Below are 26,282 nucleotides of genomic sequence, written 5' to 3' on the forward strand. Positions count from 1 at the left end.
ACTATAAAAATGATGATCTTGCCAAAAATAAATTACTTATTTTTGATGATCCCTAACAAACCATCACAAGATTGGTTCAGATCTCTGGATTCATATATTTCCAAATTCCTTTGGAAAGATAAACCCCCGCGTATTAGCTTAAAAACGCTACAAAGAACCAAGGATAGAGGAGGATTAGATCTGCCTAATTTTCACCAATACTTCTTAGCCAACAGGCTTCAGTTCATCTCAGAATGGTTAAAACATACCTTCTTAGTTGAGCCCTGGCTAGATGTTGAACAGGCACTATGCAAGGATCTAGAGATTTCAGACCTACCATTTATTAGCTCAAACATCAAAAGACATGAATGCTTTAAAAGTATCAACATCAGCTTTTCTCTAACAGCATGGTGGGAGTTTCTAAAAATAACGGAGTCTTCATTAATCCCATGCAAACGTACACCTATCTGGAATAACCCTGACATATTACAAAACAATAATATGATTAATTTCCCAGAATGGAGTTGTAAAGGAATTAAATACTTAGAACATATATTAGAGGGAACAGAATTTATTCCATTTGACAGACTAGTTGAACAATATGGGATCAACAAGACAAGGTTTTTAGAATATCAACAAATTAAATCCATAGTAAAAAAGAAATTTAACCTCAGTCAAGTTGAATTACAAACACCACTAAGTGCGGCACATTTTCTTACTCTTAAATCCCCCAAATTATTATCTAAAATATACAGAACACTTTCTAAATTAGATGAATCAATATCCCTTCCTACTGCAAAGTGGGAAGCAGATTTATCAGTCAACCTAGACCAAAACTTCTGGTCTCAGATTTGCTTAAAAACTTTTAAATTAATTAAAAATCCCAGTCTGCAATTAATACAATACAAAATACTTCATAGAGTGCACTATACAGGTCATCGGATGTTCAAGATGGGCTTTACATCTTCCAACAACTGCTCACACTGTCAAGGCAATACACCAGACAATTACATCCACGCTCTTTGGTTCTGTCCACCAGTGCAAAAGTTTTGGCGCGAGATATGTGAAGACTTATCAAAATGTCTGAAATGTAACATTCCAACCTCCCCCTTAGTGTGTTTGTTGGGCAGCTTAGATAATGTCACTTCAGAAAAGAATATAGCCCATATGATCTTCACTGCCCTATGCATAGCCAAGAAAACAGTCCTCATGAACTGGAAAAATAAAAATAATCTTAATTCTAACCAATATAGAAATTATCTATTAGATTACATTAGTCTTGACACAGCCTCTGCCACCACATTAGATCAATTGCTCTGGGCCCCTTTTATCAGCTCCATCACCTAGTGGGGGTGGGGGGTCATAGTTTGGTCCCGCCTTCACTGTTGTGATTGGTGAGGGGGTAGGGACAGGCTTAGGGCGTCGGGGGGTTCCCCGGAGGCATCTTCCTTGGGGGGCTCAACCCGGGGTAGCGGTCACGTCCGGTTGAGGGCTCTGTTGGCTCTCAGGTGACTGTTTCCTCGCGGCTGCGTGCAGCGGGGCTAGGGGAGGGTCTGTGCTGACGGACGTGGGTTACTGACCTGGCAACCTGGCTGCCCCTGGGTGGGTCTGGGATGGGCGTGAGGTTTTGGGGGCGCTCCGTCTCTGGGCTGGGGCCCGGGCCGGGCCTCGGGGGCTCGGGTCCTGGTTGGTGTGTTGCCGGGGTTGTGGGCGGGTGGGTGCATGGGGGCCCGGCCCTGGAGCAGGGTGCCGCCGGTGCATCGAGCCGCCTGGGGGGCTCTTCAACTGGTGGGGGGGATGGTCACATCTTGCAGGAGCTTTCTTCTCTCAGGAACTCTCTGCAGGAGGGGGAGATACAGGAGAGGTGGAGGAAGATCTCAGCCTGGGCGTTTACCGTCTTATGTAGTCTGGAAGATGTGTGGTTGGTGGGGTGGGTGCAGTTTTCTCTGTGGTGGGGTTGGGTGGACTGTCCAGGGCTCTGTGGAGCCGGGGGGCGCTACTGCACTGGGCCCCGGTCTGATGGGCCTGGGCCCCCCTTCCCTGGCGGGTCGCGGAGGGTGGGAGTGCCTACTGGGGTCAGCGGGGGAGCTGGCCCCAGGGAGGGGTTACCTGCCCCTCCCTTCCTTCCCTCCCCATCTCCAGCTGCCTCCCTCTTCCCGCTCCTCCACAACCACCCACACATGCAGGGCCTTGGAGTGGGGGTATGTCACCAGGGTGCAGAGGAGGCTACCCCCCCCCCCCCCCCCCCCCTGTCCCCTTCTGGCTGCCTCTGCCTCAATTTTATCCCACAACTTAGACATTCACATTATTCACACTCTCATTACACATACATATAGGATCTTGGGGGTGGGCACAATCACGGAGTCCAAATCACCATCAGGGTGTATACCTCACCCCTGACGTCGTTGCCCACCTCTCAATTTTAAATACACTTAGTCATTGAGGGTTAGCAGGAGGGACTATGCGCTTACCTGCTGCTCCTTGGCAGGTAGCTCCATGCCCTCCTGGGTTTTAATTGCACCTTAGAACACATATGCATCAACACTACAATGAGCGGGTGGAGGGAGGTTTGGAGTCTTCTCCCACCCCCATTCTCTGCGGCCTGCTGGAGCGGGAGGGCTAGTAGGAGGAGTTGGCCGTCCGACTGCGGTCTGGGGTGTGGGGCCTCCCTGCTGCTGCGGAGTCGGGGTGGTCTGCCTCTCCCCACCGCAGGGAAAAGGGTAACACCACCTGGGTCTGGGTGCAATTCCCCCCTCCAGGGGCAAGGGTACCTAGACCCGGTTTGTAGAGTACGCTTGGGGAGTGTGATTGTGTGTACAGCGTCTCTTTATGTCTGTCTCCACGTTGGTTGAGTGTGGAGTGAGTGCATATGAGAGCATGAGGGTGGGAATGGATGTTTGTGTCTGTGTGTGCCTGTATGTCTGTGTCTATATGTCAGGTTGGGTATCAGACGCCACCTCTCTGGGGACACCTCAGGCCCTCCAAGGTTTGGAGGCCTATCTCCACCCACCACCACTTCCCCTGCCGGTGGTGGACTCCCTCAGGTGTCGGTGTGTTGGTGGTTCTTTGTGTCTGGGGGTGGGCGTCCGGGTGCACACCGGCTCACTCCTTGGCGGCCGCCTGTCGGGGCCTGGGGCCTGGGGCTCGCTCGGGCCCCTTTGGAGGTGGGGTGCCCCCGGCCTCTCGGCCTAGGGCTCGGTCACTCAGGCGCAGCTGGGGGCCGGCGGAGCTCACGGGCGCGTCACTGCAACTCCCCCTGACTTCTGCTCCGCGGCTGCTGGGCGAGCCCTCATCTGGGACTCTCCTCAGCTCTTACTGGGACAGTGGCGCGGCTGCCCCTCTGTTGGTCTTCCATGGTCTCTTGTGTTCTGGGGGCCTCTGGATGTCTGGAGTTTTGATCTCCTCCATACCCGCTTCACACCCTGGAGGACGGGGCTGTGGCCCCCCCCACACTCCCTAGCAGATCATTACATGGAGAAACCTTTGGAATGCAAGCATGCTGATCCACACAGGTATGCACACATGGGTATTCACAGACGCGGACTAAAGCTTTCTTGGCTGCTGCCTCAAAGCACACTGTGCGCTGTCTATCTTGCGTGCTGCACAATATCGTTTATTACTTAGTAAATACTGATATCTATGACTAGCTAGTTTATTGTGATGGTGCTTTGTTTTCTCTATTATTATGTTGCTCTTTGTTGTTTGCTGTCTCCTCTGTTTGTTTTTGTTTGTTTGTTTGTTTGTTTTTTTTTCTCCATACAGGTGACCCAGGAGTTTTTTTTTTTTTCTCTCTCTTCCCCCCCCTTCTCACCGTCTCTTCTCCCCTTTGGTTTTCTTTCTTTCTCTCCCCCTCTCTCTCTCATTCATTCCCCCTGTCCTATTTATTAAAAAAAAAAAAAAAAAAAAAAAAATGACAAAGGATGAACTGAAGCTCTGCCATCACGTAATGTCGCATACTGCTGTTTCTGATGTCATTTTAAAAAAAAGAAAAAAAAAAAAGAAGGAAAGCTTTGATTATGAAGCCATAAAATTACATTTTAATGAAGTAAATGGGATTATTTTGCCTGACATGGATTTCTGAGCACCAGGCTATTCTGAGCATACACCTGAGCCTGCCTCGTGGCTGAAAGCTGCACCTGGAAAATTAAAATGGAAATGTGAGAAAGCAAAAGCACAGTTTCCATCATTAAGTTCCAAAATGTTGTAATTAGATTTCAATCTTGGTAGGATGAAACTCTGCAGCTGCACGTCCACTAAATATAGACTGTTACACAAGTCTAGAGCTCAGAGAGGTTTATTTAGCAGGTCCCAAAGAAGCATGATCAGCAGCGTTATTGTTTGGAATATTTGCATCTATATTTCTAAATCATTGATTTTTGCCTCTCTCGCGTCCCTGAGCATCAGTGCACAAATCGAATAGTAATCCTCCTGTTCAGTGATGGCGCCCTGACCCTCACCGCTCGACGCTAACTGTCCTGTACGGCTGATCGCTTCAGACCACTACTAGTGTTGCAGAAGCTGTAGCTTCCTGAGCGTGCTTCACGCTGAACTTTGTAACTGATGATAAAGTTTGCACATAGAATTGACATGTTTAAAGGCATGGATACCGTCTACACAGGTGGCACAATGGATAAATGGCTACAACCTATATTTCAGATGGCTTATTTTTAGACTTTTGACCTTTATTTATTGCACATAACTGTGGTGACCTTCAGCTTAATATGCTGCCTGAATGCCTTCTGTCTGGATACACAATGAAGACCAGAGCAGCAGCAGCAGCTCTGAACTTTGCTAACGTGTAGATCAGCCAACATCTGTGTAGACAAGGCTTCAAAAACTCTTCTGCAAAATGCTGTGGAGGTGAAATTCAGCAGGGGGCCCATCACGATCTCAGAGGATTCTTTTTTTTATTCTGGACGCTTTAGTCAGACTTAAAATGCTATACTAAAGCATAGTCTTTGACCAGTTTCATTCAGCTGTTGATCTCTGACAGCAATGAAAATTTAACAACTACATGTAGGCTTTAATCCCCAAAATGCAAGCCAGCCTTAGGCTACACTCTCCTGTCCAGAATATTTTGGCAGAAACATCAGATGTCTAAAAGTAACCAAAGCTTTACTTCACCTGCGTGATTCTGCAGCCAAACAGATTTACTGTTTTCTGTTGTCCTTAAGGAAACTATGTAGTGCTTGATTTTATCTGAGGTTACTTTAGCTGATAAACCACGTTTATATTTTCTCATTGTAAAATTTTGAGCGTAGATTTTGTGCAGCCAATATTTTTAATAGCATCTAGTTTTTGTGGGAAAAAACTCTGATGGTCACTGCAGGTTGGAGAGTCTCTTTGAAAAAAGATGCCTGATTGTATAAAAGTCGGAAAATAAAAATTCTTTGCACTTTATGAGATTAATAAACACTTTTCTGATGAGTTTTTTTTTAGTTTCTGTTTTTAAGTCTTATTTAATACAGTATTTACTTTAGAAATTATGGTCCAGCTTACAGTACAGTATGATAAAGAAAGGTATGCTTAAGGCATTGCATCTTCTGATTGAGAGATTACTATCGTAAGAGTAAAGTTTATTAATAACAGATTTGAGTTGTTCTTTCCAGAGTGAAATGGCTGTGCAGCACACATCTTTAATGACTGAGTTTGAATTTATTTTTATTTATATTTATTTATTTTCTTTAATCTAAACTAGGTCAAAAGTATACATACAGATTCAACTACACACACACACACTAAGGCCTAGTAACTTCTCATTAGAAATAGTAATTGGTTACAGCGTGTAGTTTCTCTTTTACTGCATGAAAAGAATTGCTTTGGCTGCATTCCTTAGGCTACGTTCACTCTGCAGGTCTTAATGCTCAATTCCGATTTTTTGTCTGCTCGTTCACACTACAAATAAAATGCGACAGCAAACGCGCTCTAGTGTGAACGCTCAAAGCGGCCCGCATGCGCAAAAGAAGACGTCACACACAACGCGCTCTGTACACCCAGAGCAAACTATTGTTTGACTGATGGGCCTTAATATAAAGACTTCGGACTTTACGTTTCTCAATTTTTGCTTTAAGTTTTGTTATTTTCATAACAATATAGATAACCTAATAATGATCCTTATTGCTGTTTTAGAGGAGCGGTGCTTCAAAGGATAGCTGCAGATTTCTGTCAGAATCTGCAGATTATACAGTACAAATAAAATGTTCACATCTCCCCAACGTTGTCTTCCCAACAGTTTCACTGACATCTACAATGGATGGCCAGGAATTGTTCACGATGTCTTCTCCGGAGCTGATAATTGGCGTCTGTCTTGTGTCAGTGACGTAAAAGATGGATTTAATGCGATCTGACCGTTCAAACAGCAGTCGCTTTCTAAAACATCGGATATGTATCGGATTCAGGACCACATACGAAAGTGACCCAGATCGGATTTGAAAAAATCGGATTTGTGCTGTTCACACTGTCATACCATGATCGGATATGGGTCGCATAGGGTCCAAAAAATCGGATTTGATGCGCTTTTGCCTGCAGTGTGAACGTAGCCTTAGACTGACCAGTACTAAGAAGCCCAAAGAACTCAGGAGACACTTCTAAATAACTTCAGATTTCAGGATTATAATTTTTAAACACTGTATGTTGCTGCGAGTCAGTGAGAGCTGTCACTCCCAGAGTCTGGAAGAAAGACCTAAACTGTCGCCTTCAGATGAGGGGAAAATTGGTCAGAAAGATCAAGAGCAACCCAGGAACCACCAAGGCTCAAGACTGCACAGAACCAGAGGCTCCTGAAAGCACAGTATCACTGAGCACTGAAGTGGATTTTAAATTACCTTGAACTGAGAGTGTGCCAACCAAGAAAGAATCCCCTGCTCCAAATACAACACCTTCAACCTGGACAGCTGCCCACATAAAGAAGTTTTATGGTCAGACGAGACAAAGACTGAGCTAGCTGGGCACAGTGACAAAAGGTATGTTTAGAAGAGTAAAGGTGAGGCTCCCAAACATAAGAACACCATAACAGCTCAGTCGTGCTCTTGTGCATCCAATTCTTGTTTTTTCTTCAAGTCGTTAAAGATGTTAAAGTGGTCACATGAAACTTTTGACCACAACTGTCAACAGTATTGTCCTCAGTGTTACAGTCGGATTCAGTCCATCTCTAGGTTTGAGCTGAGCTTTCCAAGATGTGAAGAGTTTGATTTAAACAGAAAACTGTGACATTTGACCCTTCAGGTGTTAAAACCTGAAACTGAGTTTTGTGTGAAACCTTTTTTTTCTTAGTGTATTTCTACTTGTTTCATTTTACACTCAAATGATATAAATATGGGCTCAGATGAGGACTCAGAGGTCAGTCTGTGACAGAGAAGAACGTGAAGAAATTGGCCATCCTTTATTTTTAACTCTTATAAATAAAAATAATAGTATAATAATGCTAATCCCTGACCTGTTTGTGATATCTCATGTTATAATCTCTCAGATGGATTCAGTGCTTTGACGTAATTGTGATTTGTTGAGTGACGCAAAGAGCTCAAACCACTTTTTTAAGCAGGTGAGTGTTATACATTGTTCTGACCCTTTGGCTACAGAGACGAGTGGTTATTATGGTGCAGAGAAAATCCTTGCCTCGTGATCAGCTGAGTGTGAGAGGCACAGATTGATGCTTACAGGGTCTGGAGCGTTTGCTGTGTCAGTGTTCAATCAATACAATCTTTACCAATCTGGGGAAAGGGAAGGCCGTGAGTTAGCAAAAAGGTACTCGGTACGCTGTGCTCTCTTGGATCCTGTACTTTATGCTTTCTGTGGTAGTTAAATGATGATCAATTCATTTGAACTTGCACCTTCCAAGTAAAATGATCAGTTTATCAAATCCTGTGCTTCCCTCAACACCTTCGATGTTACTCGAACCACATTTTAAATGTTGTCAGTACAGATACATCCGTTCACTGCTTGCCATTAATATGGTCCACCTTTCCTGCCCTTTAATAAGACTTTTTTGATTAACTTACAGTAGAAATGAACACTAGAATGACATTGACCTAAATAAGCAACTATCTTTGGTTTAACATTGATATTTTTTTCAATGAGCTCTGCCTTCTTTGTCCTTTTTTAGGGCCACCAGGGCAATCAGTGCTTTCTAATGGCTGATTGGTCATTCTGTGGCATATTTTCCCATAAACCAAGTAGTTTAAGCTACTACACCTTAGATATGCTTTAAGTCAACTCAACTCTATTTTTCTTCTATATCAGCATCCAAAAAAAAGGAGAAATAGTGCTTGAGCTTAACACAAAAGAAGCCTTTTCATCACTCAGAACCTATTTTTGTCAGCAGCATTGCATAACTTGCTTCTTAGCATAACATGGTTTGCTTCTGACATTTTGAAACTCAGGCAGGATGGTGAAATGATGGTTAGCACTGTTGCCTCAAAGGCCCTGTGTGAACGTTGCATGTTCTCTCTGTGTAGTCAGACTCCCTCCCTCCCACAGGTTGGGTTAATTAGTGAATCCATAGGTGTGAAAGTGAGAGTGAATGGTTGTCTGTCTCTCTGTGTCAGCCCTGTGACAGGCTGGTGACCTCTCAAGGGTGTACCCCACCCTACGCTCCACGGCAGCTGGGATAGCCTCCATCCCTCCTGTGACCCTGAACTGGATAGGCAGAAGGAAGTAAATGCATGGACTTTTTGTCTCATACTTGCCAATATCGGCATATATTGCAGGTTGTAAAGCTGTGGGAATGAAGTGGAGAGACAAAAGGTGACTAAGTGGTTCATCTACCCCTTTAAAAAGTGGTTGTCTATTTGTAATGCTGATAATAAATAAGCAGTGTCTAAACAGAGACCTGTTTTCTTCATTCTTTACCCTATTTTAGGTTTTTATTTTTTCCCCTCAGCAACCAAGCATTTGTCTTCCAGTCTGGAAATAGGCATAATGAATAATTTAATCCCCGCAGGTCTGTATCATGTGAAGAGATATATTTAATACATGATGGATATTAATGTTAATAGTGCTAAGCATATTTGAATCCAATACAGTCGGTGACAATGCAATCTCCTTCTAATTTATTGCACACATGCAGCACACAAATATGTCCTGTATCTTTTTTTTCCATGGTCTGAAATCAGCAGCATGCTCATTCAGTAATTTTCAGCATATTGGTTTGTGACAAATGGCTCACTTGGAGTCAAAAGTGGAATGGAAAGCATTTGTAAACAGCCAGTAGCATTTTTCAGCATTTATTGCTCAGACATTAATCTTCCTCCATGTTAGCGGGGATAGTCTAACTGTTAGGTATTCCATGTGGTTTTGTTTAAGTTAAAAAATTTACACACATGAATCTGAATGATGTTGGATTTGGATGATGTTCACCATGGCATACGGTCAGCTAACCGTCCACCATCGTCTGCTCTGGAAACATGTAAGAGACTAGGGTTTCTTAGGTGTCTGCAGGGTTATTGTTTACCTAGATTGTATTGTGAGATATTGTTCTAAAATATGAAAGCATTTACACAGGACTCTATGCAATCCTGTGAAAAACTAAGTACACCCCATGAATCAGTAGCTTGGACTGCCACCTTTAGCAGCAATAACTTGAAGTAATGGTTTTCTGTGTGACTTTATCACAATTTCAATTCACTCTTCTTTACAACTTTGCTTCAGTTCATCAAGGTTGGTGGGCATTTCTTTACACTGACTCTGAACCACTGAAACGCCTTGATTCTTTCATTTTTAAGCTTTTTCAGCCATTCTGTTGTAGATCTGCTGCTGTGCTTAGAATCATGGTCCTACCAATTTCAGCAAAGCTTTAGGTGTCAGAAGGCCTCACAATAATTTACAGAGGAGTTTGTGGTCGACTCAATGACTACAAGATGCCCAGGTCCTGTGGCTGCGAAATAAACCCAAATCATCACTCGTCCACCACCCTGCTGACAAGTTGGTATGAGATGTTTGTGATGATTTGCTGTTTGGTTTTCATCACATGTGGCACTATGCCAAACATCTCCACTTTGGTCTCGTCTGAGGACATTGTTTGTTGTTTGTTGAGTTTTGCTGCAAACCTCAGCCGTGCTGCCATGTTGTTTTTAGAGAGAAGAGGCTTTCTTTCTCCCAGCAGCCCTTCCAAACAAGCCATGCACAGTCCGAACTTGGGGTGAGTTGGCGGGGTTAATGAGTTATTGTGTTAACAGACATCCGAGTGCTCCGGACCAGCACACTGTTAAAACGTATCCTTTTATAGATGTACTAAGTAGTATTTAGTTTTTCACAGGACTGCATATAATCCTGTAAAAACTTTGATTGGCATGTCTGCATTCTCAAACAGTACATACATAGTGTAATGTGTATTACTGGGGTAAAGCATATGAACTATTAAAAATCTAGCGCTAGTGAAAAGTTTGGATACACTCACTGATTTGTTTTTTTTTTATTGTTTTAATTTAATTTTCCGTCAGTAAGAGTTAATAGAATGCTTTTCTTTCTCTTTACATAGCATAGTGGTCCTGCAGGAATTTGCTTAATAGCAAACTAAAGAGGCACAACAACAGCACTTCTGATAAATTTATCAGTCCAGTTGTATCTGCATTATTTTCCCCTAAAAGGTCCATTTTCTCAGTTTAAGCATTTTATGTTTTTTATATTCTACTGTTAATAAAATATGGCTTTATAAGATTTGCAAATTATTGCATTCCTAAAAATGTAAATGTAAAATCTGACTCTGAAGTATTTCAGCACCACAGACAGCGACTTCAGACCGCCATTTGTTTAGGCCACATGTGTCAAAGTCAAGGCCCGCGGGCCACATCCGGCCCAGCGTACATTTATATCTGGCCCGCGAGATAATTTTAAATGGATTTATTATTATTGTTATGCATGGCCCGGCAATATGAGGTGCTAATTGTAATGTTCTTATTCCTCTATGAATAAAACATCAAGAATTGCTCCTGGTGCTAGCTTCAGCTAGCTGTTTATTATTCTTTCTACCACGATCACTTTCTTCTTCTATTCTGTATATGTCATTGATTACAGAGCGCCCCCTGTGGGTAGCTTCAACAATAGCAACTATCATTACATCCCCTTTCCAAACAGGTTGGTGTTATACTAACCACAATTCCAAAGAGAACTGTTACTCTGTAACATCTGAACATTCTTGTCTAACATTCAACATGTTATAAATTGTGCAACAAGCTACATTCATTAGTATTCTTTTTTTTTTTTTTTTTATAACCAAAAATTGTAGCACAAGTCAAACAAAATAAATCCAAATGTATACCTTACATCTTCCAGAATGAACCAAATGAATCCCATACAGCCCTCAAGCACATTAGAACTCTTCACCTTTGACAGCTTGAACAGTCAATAACACATAACTCAGCAGGTATCAATTAAGTGTGAACAATTACTATTCTAAATGAATTATTATCCGTTGTTTACTTGTGATTTATTATTATTATTTTTTAACAATTCTTTACCACAACAGTTCACACTTGTTCTATGAGCCTCTCTGTAGGTTTCTTAGGTCTGGTAGACCTTCTCAGTATCTCAGACATTGGGGAAGGTGAAGGAGGCTCACTGTGGTGCTCAACAGGGTTAGCACCTCGTTGTTCAGTTCCAGTCTCTGTGTCCTGATGTTTAACATCCTGTGTCTTTAATAGACTTCTCCGGTTTCTTCTTAACACTTGTCCATTCTCTGTCTGAACAGCAAACGATCTGGGCCCTACTTCGCTGAGAACTGTTGCTTTTTTGTCCCAGAAATCTGGACCTGCAATCCTCACAACATCTCTTTCCTGAAGCGGTTCCAGACGCCTTGCAGTTTTGTCATAGTTCCCTTTCTGTCTGTGCTTGAGTTTCATTCTTTTGTCGGTCAGCTTGTTGTCATGTGCATTGTCATTTTCCTTGGAAATGTGTGGAAGTGTGGTGCGGAGCTTGCGATGCATGAGTAGCTCAGCAGGTGATGCCCCACACTCCAGTGATGAAGCTCTGTAGCTTAGCAGAGCCAGGTAAGGGTCGGTCTTACTGTCTCTTGCTTTTTTGAACAATCTCTTTACTATTTGGACTCCTTTTTCTGCCTGTCCATTCGCTTGGGGATACAAGGGACTAGAGGTGACATGTTGAAATCCATATTGTTTTGCAAAGTCACTAAATTCTCTACAGTCATATTGTGGACCATTGTCACTGATGACACACTGTGGAATTCCATGTCTGGCAAAAAAGCCCTTCATGTGTGTGATGACTGACTGTGCTGATGTACTGGAAAGCTGTGCCACTTCTGGATAATTAGAATAGTAGTCAATCACCAAAACATAGTCCTTGCCATCTGTCAAGGGTTGACAATTTGTTCAAACACAGTAAGAGAGAAATGAGACACTGGCAGACCGACTCAGAGTTTCAAAGACGTGCGCACGGGTGAGAGTCTCTGAGCAGACTAACACACCGAGCACCGTTTACTCGCTTTATTTATAAGGCAAAATGGGTTACATAATACTTCCTCTTTCAACTGAAGAGGGGAGAGCTCAGGCATTGTCTTAGCTATCTAACTTCTGCACACAAACTGAAAAACAACGACACAGCAGTATTCATGCTTATCTGACATCGCAGACACTGAAGTAAAGAATGCATGTATATGTCCTGTCTTTGTCAAACATCTCACACACTTAAGCAAGGAATACATTGTGTTCTTTTCAACAGTAAGCTTTACCGTGTGAAAATATATAAACACTTGATTATAAGGCATACTTGTTTCTACTTGATTATACTTTAATGATTTAACTAAAATAAAAATTCTCTTAACATTCCCTCCTGATGTTAATATATTTCACATGTTTTACTCAATGCATAGTCACTTGTTAGTCACATTTTCAACTTGCACGTCATTCAGTGAAATAATTAAACAACAAGCTTGTCAAGATTGTCATAGAGATTTTCTTCTCTCTCTCCCACACTCAGCATACCATACTGACGATAGGGATCCTCCATAACTGACTGAGCCAAGACATGGTTTCCTAACATACGCTTGAACATGTTTGTCATTATGCTTCTCAGACATGGGATAATACAAGCAATGAAAAGGCAAAATAGTAACATCACACTGAAAAGGGCCAACAGGCCTTTAATCAGTAGAGATTTCCAAGAGCCGCTCAGCAGCCAGTCCCACCAACCTTGAGTATCGGTAACGTAGTCCTGCTGCTGAGCGTCTCTCAGTTGTTTCAAAACATTCAAAGCATTTGTCATGTTTAATGAATGGATGTTATCAGGTATGTAGGTACAACATGTAGTGTTAAACAATACGCAGAGACCACCTTTCTCTGCGAGAATGATGTCTAAAGCCACTCGGTGCTGCATGACAGTGATGCGAATTGCATCAATTTCTTCATTCTGTCCTTGATTAATGCGGGTTGAAGCATTTAAAAATAATCCAAAACGATAGTCCAGGGTTTCTATCCGTAGTGCGTGTTTCCCTACTCCTATCCATGGAAACAAAGCGTGTATTACCTTCTGGCTCTTGGTCCAGAGTTTGAAGTCATCTGGTACATCAGAACCAAGATATGGATCATGGGGCTTGAGGCCTGTGCTACGTTTAGCTCTGGTGTTGCTGTTCACTGACATCTTAAAGGTGTGGTCAGATACCAGAACAGGGGCACAGAGTCCGGTGCTGTTTGGTGGCAGCATGAAATAGACTTTCAGGCCACACGCCCAAGCTGCGCCCTGTACCCAGTATGTACCTGTCGATGAGCCGATGCCATCCCAATCTGGTGCCGCCAGGATCATGGAGCAGTTTCGGTTTTGTCCTAATTTCTTCAGACCCTGGGGCGTACCTGTTTGTCCGGTTGCTCCTGTGAAGTTAAAGCACACTGGGTGTTGTATGTCAGGTAGCAAAACAACTGAGAATGATTTCAGTTTTCTATGGCTGACGTTTATATGCACCCAGTAGGCTTCATTGCAGGTGTAGTTTATATTTGGGTACTGGTGGGTGCAGTTTGTTATGTTGTAGATTAAAGACTTTACACTCTGTGGGACTATATATTGTGTAGTGTTGTGGCATGTGTTGCTGTTTTGGTCCTTTATAGATCCACCTATCACCATCACAGGTTTTCCTGGTGTTGAGCAGGTCCCGGTAATGGCTTTGTCATATATGCAGAGTGCTTCAGCCTTGGTTGGGGGTTTTCCATACACTGTGGCATGGAGTGCTGTCGTGGGCATATGTGAGCAGACATAGCAGTTTGCGGCATTGTCTTCTCTGTGCACTCTGTCATGGACATACCGGTACCATGCATTGTTCAGCCACGGGTGGTTGTGTTCTTTGCCTATCTCCTTCAGGTGCGAGTTGTCGTGGGTCCACCTCTTAGGTCGGAGAATAATTGGTACTGTCTTGTGGGTTCCACTGGGCATCAACCAAAAGAGTGTCGTCATCAGGAGGATAGCCATTAGACAGAATATGTAGCACATGAGTAGTTTTCGTTTGATGTCACAAGCGCCCAAGCACAACAGCTTTGGGGCTGGAACTGGTGCTAGCATTGATTCTGAAGCTGGTTCTTCTTCTGGATTTATCAGGTTGTTTTCCTCAGTCATCTTGTTGAGATTTTATTCAGGCGTCCCTGGTGTTATTATTGGTTCTGCTCTTCGGTGGGATAGGTCAGTCTGATCTTCAGGGCGACCAGGCACACCCGAGCTCCCACGTGAGTAGCACTGCCGAGGAAGCACAGGGCGGGAAACCCGTTCAGCCCTGTCCTCCAGCAGGGGTTCACGTAAGAGTCAGGGGAACCGGCGTCTTATTGTGGTGCAAACACTTTTTTCACGTGGGATTGATGAATCCACGAAACTCGTTCGGCTATCTTACACGCTGTGGGTGTGGTAAGTAGCACCTGGAAGGGACCTTCCCACTTTGGAGCACTCCAGTTTTTCCGCTGGAGGACTTTAATCAGAATCCAATCACCGGGGTTCAACCTGCAAGAAACTGAAGAAAAGTCACTCGGCAGTTGATTGCTTAATCTCACTTCTTTATTCTCAAATAGTTTTGTCATCCATTCTGCCATTGTTGTTTCTGCAATAGATTTATTAATTGGCTCACTCATTATGGGGAGTGGAAAATGTCTGCCATGTACGATTTCAAATGGCGTTAGACCACCTGTTCCTTGAGTTATTCTCATCCATAATTTAACCAAGCTTAGACATTCAGGCCAAGGTTTTTTAGTCTCTTCCATACATTTCCTCAACCTTTGTTTAATTGTGCCGTTAGTTCTCTCGACTAATCCTGCACTTTGTGGATGATAAGAACAGTGATGTTTTATGCTGAAGCCTAAAGCTTCAGAAACTTTACTTATTACTTCATTTACAAAATGTGTGCCATTGTCTGATCTTATCAGAGATGGAATACCGTACGTTGGAATAAAATGATTACATAGACATTTTGCTACTGATATTGCATCTGCTTTTTTCACTGGGTATATTTCTGGCCACTTGGAAAATACATCAATTATCACAAGTGCATATTTGGAGGATTGTGATTCATTTAATTCTATGAAATCCATGTGGACAGTGTGAAATGGATGCGGTGGTATAGGGAAATGCCCTCGCTTTGGACGTAGATTTCCCTGTGCGTTGTGTCTTTGGCAAATCATACATGTTCTGATAAACTCTTGTGCTGAACTTTCAAAATTTTTTGTATAGAATTGTTTATTAAGAATATTAATCAGAATTGTTTATTAAGAATATTAATCATCCCTCCTGATGACACATGAGTTTTCCCATGTGTCACTAAAGCAGCAGTTCTATGCAAAGATTTTGGAAGCACTGGTTTGCCATTACACATCATAAGGTTGTCTTTTAATTCTGCTCCATCTTTCACCCAAGATTTTTGTTCACTCAGCGATGCTGTTTTCTGTGCATCTGCTAGTATTTCTAAAGGTATTAGATCTATGGTTTCTGTTGTTAAAACATCAATTTGTTTTTCTGCAGCTGCTTTTGCTGCTTTGTCAGCAAAGTTATTTCCTCTCGTAATTTCTGTGTCATCCTTTTGATGAGCTGCACATTTGCATAGTGCTAATTCTTTTGGCAACGTTATTACTTCTAATAGCTTTTTTAGAAGGTTTGCATGTTGAACTGTGTTGCCTGAGGAAGTTGTCATTCCTCTGTTATGCCATATTTTAGCGAAATGATGAACTGCTGAATAGACATATTGACTGTCTGTGTAAACATTAACACTTTGACCCTTATATAAAGTACATGCTCTGATGACTGCGGTTAGTTCTGCGCTTTGAGCAGAGTTTGAGGAGCTGAGAGCTTTTGCTTCTATCACTTTATCAACAGTTGTGACCGCATAACCCACACAATTTCTACCGTGAATGTCTTTTGACGCTGAGCCGTCCACAAAAACATTACTGAAACTGCTCTGGGGGGAGCTGTATATATCAGTGCGAGGTTTTGTATCTTCCTCTAATTTTTGAATGCAACAGTGTTGTTCTCCGTCCAGAGAAGTCGGCAAAAGTGTACTTGGGTTTAGCTGGCCACACTTCTCTATTTTTATGTGTGATTGTGTAAGTAGAATCCCCACATAAGAAAGTTGTCTTGCATGCGTGAGGAAAGAGAGGTTCGCTTGGAGCAAAATAGAGGTCACTGCATGTGGGACTTTGATGATCAATTTATGTCCTAGAACAATGTCTGCACATTTTTTAACTGCCTCTGCTGCTGCTGCGCATGCCTGAACACAGGTAGGTAATCCAGCAGCTACAGAGTCAAGTTTGCATGAGTAGAAAGCTAATGGACGTTGTTTTTCTCCAAAAGCTTGAGTTAAGACTGCTTTCATATACCCTCCTGCACCATCAACATGGAGAACGAAAGGTTTTCCATAGTCTGGTAATGCTAAGACGGTACATGTCTGCAGTGCTATTTTCAAATCAACGAAAGCTTTTTCTGCTTCTGGAGTCCATTGTACTTTGTCTTTTAATGCTAGATCTTTACCATAAATGAGGTTCTGTAGTGGTTGAGCTAGTAATGCGTATTCTGGAATCCAGCATCTACAGAAATTGCACAGTCCTAAAAAAACTCATCATTTGTTGTTTAGTTACTGGTTTTGGGGCATTTTGGACTGCTATCTTTCTGCTCTCTAACAGCTGCCTGCCTTGTCCTGTCAATTTGTGGCCAAGGTATGTTACTTCCTGGCTCCACAATTGCAGTTTATGCTGTGACACTTTATGGCCTTGCTCTGCGAGATGTTGCAAAACTGTTAATGTGTTTTCTTTGCACTCATCTTTTGTATGGCCTGTGATCAATATATCATCTACATACAACAAGAACTGCCCTGGGGCAGGGAGCGTACAAGATGACATTGATTTTCTCAAAGCCTCTGCATACAGAGTTGGGCTATTCTGGAATCCCTGAGGCAACCTTGTATAAGTATACTTTTGATTGTCAAAGGTGAATCCGAATAACTTCTGTGAGTCAGGGTGCAGAGGTACGGAGAAGAAGGCATTGGACAAGTCTATTACAGAGAACCACCGTTCTTTTGGTGTTACTTGATTTAGAATTGTGTGTGGATTTGCAACCACTGGAGGTATTTGCTCTGTTACCTCATTTATTGCTCTTAGATCATGAACTAAGCGATATTTTCCTGTATTAGCCTTTTTTACTGGAAAAATTGGTGTATTACACGTGGCTTCATTAGTTTTCACGAGAATACCTGCTTTTGGGCACGTTTAGCAATGCGTTTATCGTTTTCTACCATCCACGCCTTGAAAAGGTGCCATTCTGCTAAGCGTTTTGCTTTTTTCTTTTGGCTCTTTTCCTCAAATAATTCTTTTTGTAAAGCAGCCTTTAAAGCAGTTATTGATTCTTGATTGCATTTGCCTTGCCAGGCTGGGCAATAAATTTTATGTGGATTTCTCCACCTATTTGCACTGACTCTTCCTGCATTTGGACAGTTTTTTTCCAACCATCCTTCATCTGCTGTTAATTTTACTTTAGTTTTAGAGTTACCCATTTTGAACTAATTACGTCAGAACTGTGACACCTTCTTTGGCATGAAAAAGTGAGAATGGGTTTTCGATAACAGCCTTCTACTCTCCCACTAATTGAGAGAGCGGTTATCAATTTTACGTGATGAAGCACAACCCTTTTTTCCACCTTTACCAATACGTGAGTGTACACAGGAAAACAGTTTGAGAAGTGGTTCGACCGCGTATTGGGTCGTAAAAACAACTCACTCCTCACAAACAAAGCGCGTTTCTATGATTTTTATTGAGATTTTCCGTAGGCCTATTTATTTGTGTAACACCTTCACCTTCAGCCACTCTTCTTGAGTGACCGGAAACCTGTTCCGTTGCAGCCACTCCCAGAGCGACCGGAACTTTTAATAGCGATTTTTCTAGAATTTCGCTCTTGCCTGTCGTCTTCTTGGTCCCGCATGGACACTGAGATCTGTCGGCGTACCTAGGTTTACACACTACTTAAAGGAAAATCTCAATATCAACGTATTTTAGCGCTTGGTGGAATGCGTGTCATATTCACCTCTACTGTGGCGCTGCGTTTTAAGATCCGGTGCTCATCGGGTCCTGGAGCCGTGAAGGCCGAACGCTGACCGGAGATCGAATTCACGTTCCCGGGTTTTTCGTTTTACTGATCAGATTTCTTCCAGCGCAGGCGTCACGACGTCAGGATCCGATGGAGACCGTCTGTGGAAAACTAGACGTTAAAATAACAGTCAGTTCTCCGGCTACGAAGGACCAATTAAATGTCAAGGGTTGACAATTTGTTCAAACACAGTAAGAGAGAAATGAGACACTGGCAGACCGACTCAGAGTTTCAAAGACGTGCGCACGGGTGAGAGTCTCTGAGCAGACTAACACACCGAGCACCGTTTACTCGCTTTATTTATAAGGCAAAATGGGTTACATAATACTTCCTCTTTCAACTGAAGAGGGGAGAGCTCAGGCATTGTCTTAGCTATCTAACTTCTGCACACAAACTGAAAAACAACGACACAGCAGTATTCATGCTTATCTGACATCGCAGACACTGAAGTAAAGAATGCATGTATATGTCCTGTCTTTGTCAAACATCTCACACACTTAAGCAAGGAATACATTGTGTTCTTTTCAACAGTAAGCTTTACCGTGTGAAAATATATAAACACTTGATTATAAGGCATACTTGTTTCTACTTGATTATACTTTAATGATTTAACTAAAATAAAAATTCTCTTAACACCATCCAGATGAAATAAATCCGTGCCTACCTTTTGCCATGGTGCAGTGGGTAGGTCTGCTGCCAGCATTGGCTCTTTTGTTTGTTTGTAGTGATGTTTGAGACATGTTTCACATTTCTGTATCATCTCTTCAATATCCCCGTTGATGCCTGGCCAGTAAACTGCTTCTCTCGCTCTCCTTTTACATTTCTCCACTCCAAGATGTCCTTCATAGATACGCTGAAGCATGTCTTTCCGCATGGATTGAGGGATGACAATCTGGTTTTGTCTCAGCACCAGCCCATTAGCCATGCATAAATCAGCTCGCACAGAGTAGAACCCTGGACAGACTCCTTTTGACCACCCATTCTGTATAAGGTGGGATACTTTCTGCAGCACTGGATCTTTTGTCGTCTCCTGTACAATTTGCTGCAACATGACATCTGATGCTGGGAGTGAGGCAGTTACCATGTTTACATGTGTTTCAGCCTCCTCGGCTGTAGTGCTGACTAACCTGTCACCACTTGGTGCTGGCGCTCGGGATAAAGCATCCGCGAGTACGATATATTTCCCAGGCGTGTAGATCAGCTCAAAATCATAGCGCTGCAACACCATCATCATGCGCTGAATTCTGGGTGACATGTCGTTGAGGTTCTTTTTTCTGATCGAGATGAGAGGTTTGTGATCAGTCTCTGCTGTAAAGGTTGGTAATCCATATACATAGCTGTGAAATTTTCCACACCCAAACACTAAGCCCAAAGTCTCTTTTTCAATTTGAGCATAGCGTTGTTCAGTTTCTGTCATAGATCTGGACGCATATGCTACAGGTTGCCACTTGTCTTTGTTCCTTTGGAGCAGAACTGCTCCCAAGCCATCTTTTGAGGCATCTGTTGAAATTTTTGTTGGCTTTGATGGATCAAAGAATGTCAAGACCGGCTCTGTAGTTACAGTTTCCTTCAATTTTTTCCACTCTTTCTCATGCCGGGCCGTCCACTCGAACACTGTGTTGTGCTGTAGCAGCTCCCTTAGGCATGCTGTCTTGGAGGTAAGATTAGGAATGAACTTACCCAGAAAGTTGATCATCCCCATTGCTCGCAAGACACCTTTTTTGTCAGTGGGTGCTGGCATATCCAATATGGCTTGTACCTTTGACTGATCAGGTTCCACCCCTTCACTTGTAACCTTATCTCCCAGGAAGGTCATCTCTGAAACACCAAAGAGGCACTTGTCTCTATTCAGTTTAAGTCCATTCTTGTTAACTCTCCACAAAAGTTTCTCCAGCCTTTCATCATGTTGTTGCCTTGTATTTCCCCAGACTATGAGGTCATCTATGTAGACTCTGGTGCCTTCCAGCCCTTCGATCAGGGACTCCATTGCCCTGTGGAAGATCTCTGGTGCTGATTTAATTCCAAATGGGAGCCTCAGGAAACAGTAACGCCCAAATGGCGTGTTAAAGGTAGTGTACCTGCTGCTTTCTGGGTCTAGCCTCAGCTGCCAAAATCCATGTGATGCATCCAGTTTGCTAAAAAACTTAGCTCCTGCCATTTCACTCATTATTTCCTCTCTCTTAGGGATCTGATAATGCTCTCTTTTAATATTTTCATTTAGATCTTTGGGATCAAGGCAGACTCTTAAGGCACCTGTATTCTTTTTCTTGACACAAGTGATAGAGTTCACCCAGTCTGTGGACTCTTCCACTCGTTCAATGACACCCATTTGAGTCATTCTTTCAAGCTCTTTTTTCAAACTTGTCCGTAATGGAGCAGGCACTCTCCTTGGGGCATGCACCACAGGCACGGCATCATCCTTGAGCTGGATTTTGTAGGTGTAAGGCAATGTTCCATGTCCTTTGAAGACTGAAGGAAATTTACTGATAATGTCTGAACTTCCTTCATGCCCTTGGTGTTCCAGTCTTTTGTCTTGTTTGGCTTCTTTCATGGCGTCAGTATTAATCTGATAGATCCTCTTTACTAGTCCCAAGTCCTCAGATGTTTTATCTCCTAAAAGTGACTCGTGTCCATCAGGCACGATGGTGAACAAAATGTTATGCTGTTTGCCTTTTGCTGTCACTTTAAGTCTGCATCCACCTTTTGTTTGTATTGGCTGGTTATTGTAGGCCCTCAGCGGCGTGACTTTCTCTGTAAATCTTCTAGGCTTCTCAGTCAGTGCCTTGAAATCCTTCTCGTTGATCAAGTTAGCTTTGGCCCCTGTGTCAATTTTAAATGTTACCAATGTCCCATTGACTAACAGTGGAGCAGTCCATTTATCATCTGTGACTGAACTAACACTTTGGCCAGTGTTATGTCTTGAAGACTGTGCATTGACATCTTCTTCATGTGACACCATCTTAATGAAAAATGTTTCACTTAGATCATCACTGTCATCTGTGTCTTCCTGCACAGTGTGTACTTTTTGTCCCTTGTTTTTGGAGAGACACATTTTTGCATAATGGTTTTGTCCTTTACATTTTGCACATTTTTTTTCCATATGCGGGACATTGTTTTGGTCTGTGTTTCTCTCCACATCTCTTGCAAGTGAACATTTCATTGTCACACGTTCTGTTTTTGTTGTCGTTGTTTTTGAATTTACTCCATGGCTTTCTTTTAATCGACACTGCATTCACTGCCTCATTTTCCTGTTGCGCTGCTCCTTGAACAGGCTCTCTAAACGTCAGTACATGTTGTCGTGCTAGCTCACTGGCTTGACTTATCTTTATAGCACTTTCCAGCGTTAGTTCTGTTTCTCTCAACAGTTTCTCTCGGAGCTTCTTCTCATTAGTTCCAAACACTATTTGATCTCGTATCATGGAGTCTCTGAGATCACCAAAATTGCAGGACTGAGCTTTGATCTTGAGGTCTGTGAGAAAAGTATCAAATGACTCACCCTGATGCTGTAAGCGTGAGCGAAAGACGTATCTCTCGTATGTTTCATTTTTCTTTGACAGACAGTGCTCGTGAAATTTCTTCATGACTTCATCAAAGTTATCTTTGTCCTCGGGCTGAGCAAACACAAAAGTGTTGAAGACCTCTATTGCTTCTGTGCCGGCGATGGTGAGCAGCATGGCTATTTTCCTTTCATCTGCCCGTCGATCCACTCCAACAGCTGCAATATACAGTTTGAACTGCTGTTTGAAAGTCCTCCAACTTGCATCCACGTTTCCAGTCAGTTTCAACGGACTTGGCGGTTTTATTGCATCCATCTTGTTGCGTTGCTTCTTTTTCTTAACCCGACTCCTGGTACCATGTAGAGGAATAAGAACATTACACTAATAACACACAAACTACAGATCCCATAATGCAGCGCTGCAGCCTCCTTGTCGAACGCTCAGCTACCTGGGAACATTCCGGCCTCAATCAAGTCAAACTTCTGTTAGCTAGCCCTCACAATGGTGACGAGAAAAGTTGATTCTGAAAACCGGCGGCGGGAGACTGAATATATGTTTACAAACATTGCTGTTAAACCCATTTCTTATTTGTGGAGCTAATGTGGCTGTAATTAAGGGATTTAATTTAAGAGGCACTACCAGACAAAACATAAACTGAAAAACAGAAATGCAGAAACTACAGAAGGTAGAAGAGCTAAAGAAGAATCTGACGTTTCAGCAGATGTTTTTCACCAGAGCAAAATCACAAAGTGAAGCTGTTGTGAAAGCAAGTTTTAATGTAGCAGAGGAGACAGTCAACTCAGCCCGGTACCACTCTGAAGAGCTGCATGATGAAGCTGTGCGACGTCTTGTGTCCAGACAAAACGCAGATTTTGGCAAATGTGAGCCTGAGCAGAAATACGATTGCTGATCGGGTTTGTGAGATGGCCACTGATTTAAGAACACAGTTGTGTGAAAGAAGCAAAAACTTTATTGCATACTCTCTTGCTGTGGATGAAAGTACAGACATGATGGACATTGCACAGCTGACCATCTTCATCCGTGGAGTGTAAATATTGGAAATTAAATCGATGCACGGGACAACGACAGGAAAAGACATTTTTTAAAACGTATTTCAAAGTGTAACCGACATGAAACTGCCCTGGGACAACAGATGGAGCGCTGGTGTTGTGCAGGATGTAGGATCTAGTAAAGATGCAGGAGAACTGTACTGGTGAGTTAACAGCAGATCATACACCAGGAAACGCTGTGTGGTAAAGTCCTAAAAATGGAGCATGTAATGATCACCGTAACGCAAACTGTAAATTTTATCTGAGCTAAAAGTTTAAATCACCGTCAATTTCAGTCTTTTATGTGGGAAATCGATTCAGAGTTATCATACAGAGGTCTGTTGGCTGAGTTGGGGAAAAGTTCCCAATAGAGTTTTTGAGCTCAGCGAGGAAACCTGTCAGTTCATGAACATGGCATTTATGATGCGGTGAAGGCGTTTCAAGTGAAGCTGTCACAAATGCACCAGTGCAACCTGCCTCACTTTCCCTGTTGCCAAGTAATGTTGAACAAAGTCAGGGCACTTTGCTCGTCTACATGCGGCTCCAACCTTGTGTGTGCTGTCATTTATTTTTTCTGGGGTTTTGGCAGCATGTTCATATTTCTAACTTGCATAATTTTGACAGGATATATTTTTAGGGAAGGCAAAATATTTAAAGTTAAAGTTTTATTTTTTTCTGGAATAATATTCCTAATATTTATGTTTAAAAAAAAACATTGTTTTAGTGTGTTCAAAAAATGTTTATCTTGTTTGGACCTAAAGTGTGGCTTGAATTTTGGCCCCCCGTGAAACTGAGTTTGATACCCCTGGTTTAGGCGGACGTGTTGGCTATGGTTTGATTATCATTGGGGAAAAGCAGTGCACATTTTCAGAGCTACATTGGCTGTGTACAGAAATTGACAGTATCTTTTTCCCGTTTACCTCACAGTTGAGTGAAATGGATATATGAAATTGTAAAATTCTAATCCTGATCTAATCCCTTCATGCTTGGCTTGGTTTGCTCCAGACTATCTCAAAAACAGGGGTGGACAGTGTCCCATTTACAGTGTCCAACATTCTAACACAGACTGCAATTATAACCACGGTGCTGCACAAAGAATGTTCTGGCATTCACACCCTTGTTTTTTGTAGAAAAAAAACCCTAATACAGTAGTAGATGATTTTGCAGACATCTGCAGCTGTGTAGTCTTTTTCTGTTTGAGAATCAAAATGAAAGTGAGAGGAGCTTTGCCTTGGTGACACGCTGTAAAGGGGCTTTTTTATGCTTTATCACAATGGGCTCGTATAGAAAGTGGATTATTGCACCTGGGTGCTTGTAATGTCATACTGTCCTCCAGGACCACCAGTACTCAGGAATCCTATAATACCAGCAGCTAAGACCCTAGTGGGACGCTGACAAATCCACAGGCTTACACTGCTGCCTTTGAAGGGATAGAAATCACGACGTCACTGCTGGAGCAAGATTGTCGGTGGGAGCCACTGTACAGGGCTCCAGTAATGCATTTATCCTGGAGCTCACCTGGATTATTACTGCACGCTGCTACTTCTTAAAAGTTACACATTAGTTTTGATACTGTGAAAGCTAACTCTGTCTGACACTTGATGCAGGTGAAGAAAAAGCCTGACGACTTAGGTCTTTTTCCCTTTATGTGTTGGAACTTGATAGACATGTCACTTTGTAAGGTTTTGACCTTCATACTCTAGAATTCTTGAACTTTTCTCAGTGCACAGAATACTTTGTTCTTACACCTTCAAGCTGAAATAACGAAATGTAACTTTGTGTCTGCTGAATGACAACATGGTTGGAGTCCATTTGTCAGTTCTGCTTGGGATGATATCTGCGTTGTAGCCATAAGACAAGAGTTTTTTAAGTACCAAGGAGAGGTGTTTCAGTGCTTCCTTTATTGCCTCTTTTAGCAGACAGTACACTGGACCATCCTTTATGAAAGGTATCCCACAATTTAAAGCCACATATCTGGCTTCTCTTGGAAATGACTGAAAAGTGATGCAAACCATTCTGTGCATTACCGCTGTGTTTTCCAGCCTGTGCCATGACTTGGGAGGTTACTGTCATCTGTTTGTATGAAGTTGTCTGCTTTTGTGAAATGACTTGTAACATGAGTTATGTTTAACTCATTTAAAATGATCAAAATGAATCAATTTTGGATCAGTTTTATTTCAGGGATTTTGACAGCATCAAAAAAATGCACACTGGATCATCTGGAATCTTTTCCCAAGGCCCTTTTGATTTCCCCTTCACATCTTTCCTTGATGGAGATGGGCTGGTTCTTATATAGTGTGTGCTTTCAATATAACATTCACACCCTGATGGATGCATCAGAGAACAACTTGGGGTTCAGAATCTTGCCCAAGGATAGTTTGGCATGCAGACTGGAGCAGCCAGAAATCAGCCTTCCAATAAGTAAATGACCTACTCTACCTCCTGAGCTACAGCCGTGTCAACGGAGATTGAAGAAAAGTGATTAGGAAAAGATGTGGGGGGCGATCGACCCAATCAATGCCACCTTAGGCATACGTGTTCAAGATGTCAGGAACAAGAGTACACAAGTGGAAACACATTTTTAACACATTCCTGTCATTTGTGATATTAAATGCCACTGCAATGTCAGGTGGTGTTAAGAAGTTGTAGTCTTCAATTAATTCTCATCCAAATAGAGCCGTAGATGCTAAAACACACTGCTGAGGCAAAATTACAAATAAAACCTCTTTTAAAAAGCAGTAACAGGATGGCAGAGTAGTGAGTCACAAGTCTGTCTACCAGTGGTAGTTTGTGTCGCATTTTGGGAACAAAATTAATTATTGTTTAGTTCAGTTCTGGTTTTAAGAACGGAGAGCACTGCCCGCTCACGCTATGGCTGCTTGTCTAGTACAAGTTGGGCAAGCTGTAAACCATTCCCTACCTTCTCCTCTATCAGACTCTGAATGCGACCAAATCAAAGCTGCGTTCCAAAACACTTCAAATTAACAGTGACTCTGAATTTAAGTGTTTTCTGAGGCTGTAAATGAAGTTAATAATTAATAACGTCTACTCTTTTGTAATTCTGCTAGCTTCTAGAGAGAAAACACTTGTGTGGCTTAACTTTTCAGATTGTCCATGTGGTAAATATCGTCTGTGGTTTAGGCACCCGACAGATGTATGTGTTGTCCTGAGAAGGAGAACTGGATTGGAAAGTTTCACACATTTCTGTGAG

At 42.5% G+C, this 26,282-nt stretch overlaps 2 protein-coding genes across 4 annotated transcripts in view; one reads left to right on the top strand and one right to left on the bottom strand.

Annotated features, from left to right (window-relative positions):
- Positions 1-12,395: 12,395 nt before the first annotated feature.
- Positions 12,396-18,807, bottom strand: LOC146661239 (uncharacterized). 3 transcript variants are annotated; one of them, XM_085421334.1, is made up of 2 exons: positions 18,463-18,807; positions 12,396-14,904 (listed from the first exon to the last, which is right to left on the bottom strand). In XM_085421334.1, exon 2 carries the CDS (start codon positions 14,527-14,529, stop codon positions 12,847-12,849), a length of 1,683 nt encoding a protein of 560 aa, XP_085277460.1. In that variant the 5' UTR covers positions 14,530-14,904; positions 18,463-18,807; the 3' UTR covers positions 12,396-12,846. The 3 variants fall into 3 exon arrangements, with proteins under 3 accessions (XP_085277460.1, XP_085277458.1, XP_085277457.1); XM_085421332.1 differs by having other exon boundaries at positions 12,396-14,914; XM_085421331.1 differs by lacking the exon at positions 18,463-18,807 and adding an exon at positions 17,203-17,637 and having other exon boundaries at positions 12,396-15,846.
- Positions 18,808-23,102: 4,295 nt separating this feature from the next.
- Positions 23,103-26,282, top strand: part of sgcd (sarcoglycan, delta (dystrophin-associated glycoprotein)) — a 343,513-nt gene continuing 340,333 nt past the window's right edge. Inside the window, exon 1 of the mRNA XM_085421336.1 lies at positions 23,103-23,235. The gene's annotated coding sequence lies outside the window, so the exon portion shown is untranslated. The remainder of the gene's footprint in view (positions 23,236-26,282) is intronic.

Source organism: Rhamphochromis longiceps, linkage group LG10 (genome assembly GCF_057381845.1).
Source record: "Rhamphochromis longiceps isolate RC_006_pf linkage group LG10, R_longiceps_female_GT1.1, whole genome shotgun sequence".
Classification (NCBI taxonomy): domain Eukaryota; kingdom Metazoa; phylum Chordata; class Actinopteri; order Cichliformes; family Cichlidae; genus Rhamphochromis; species Rhamphochromis longiceps.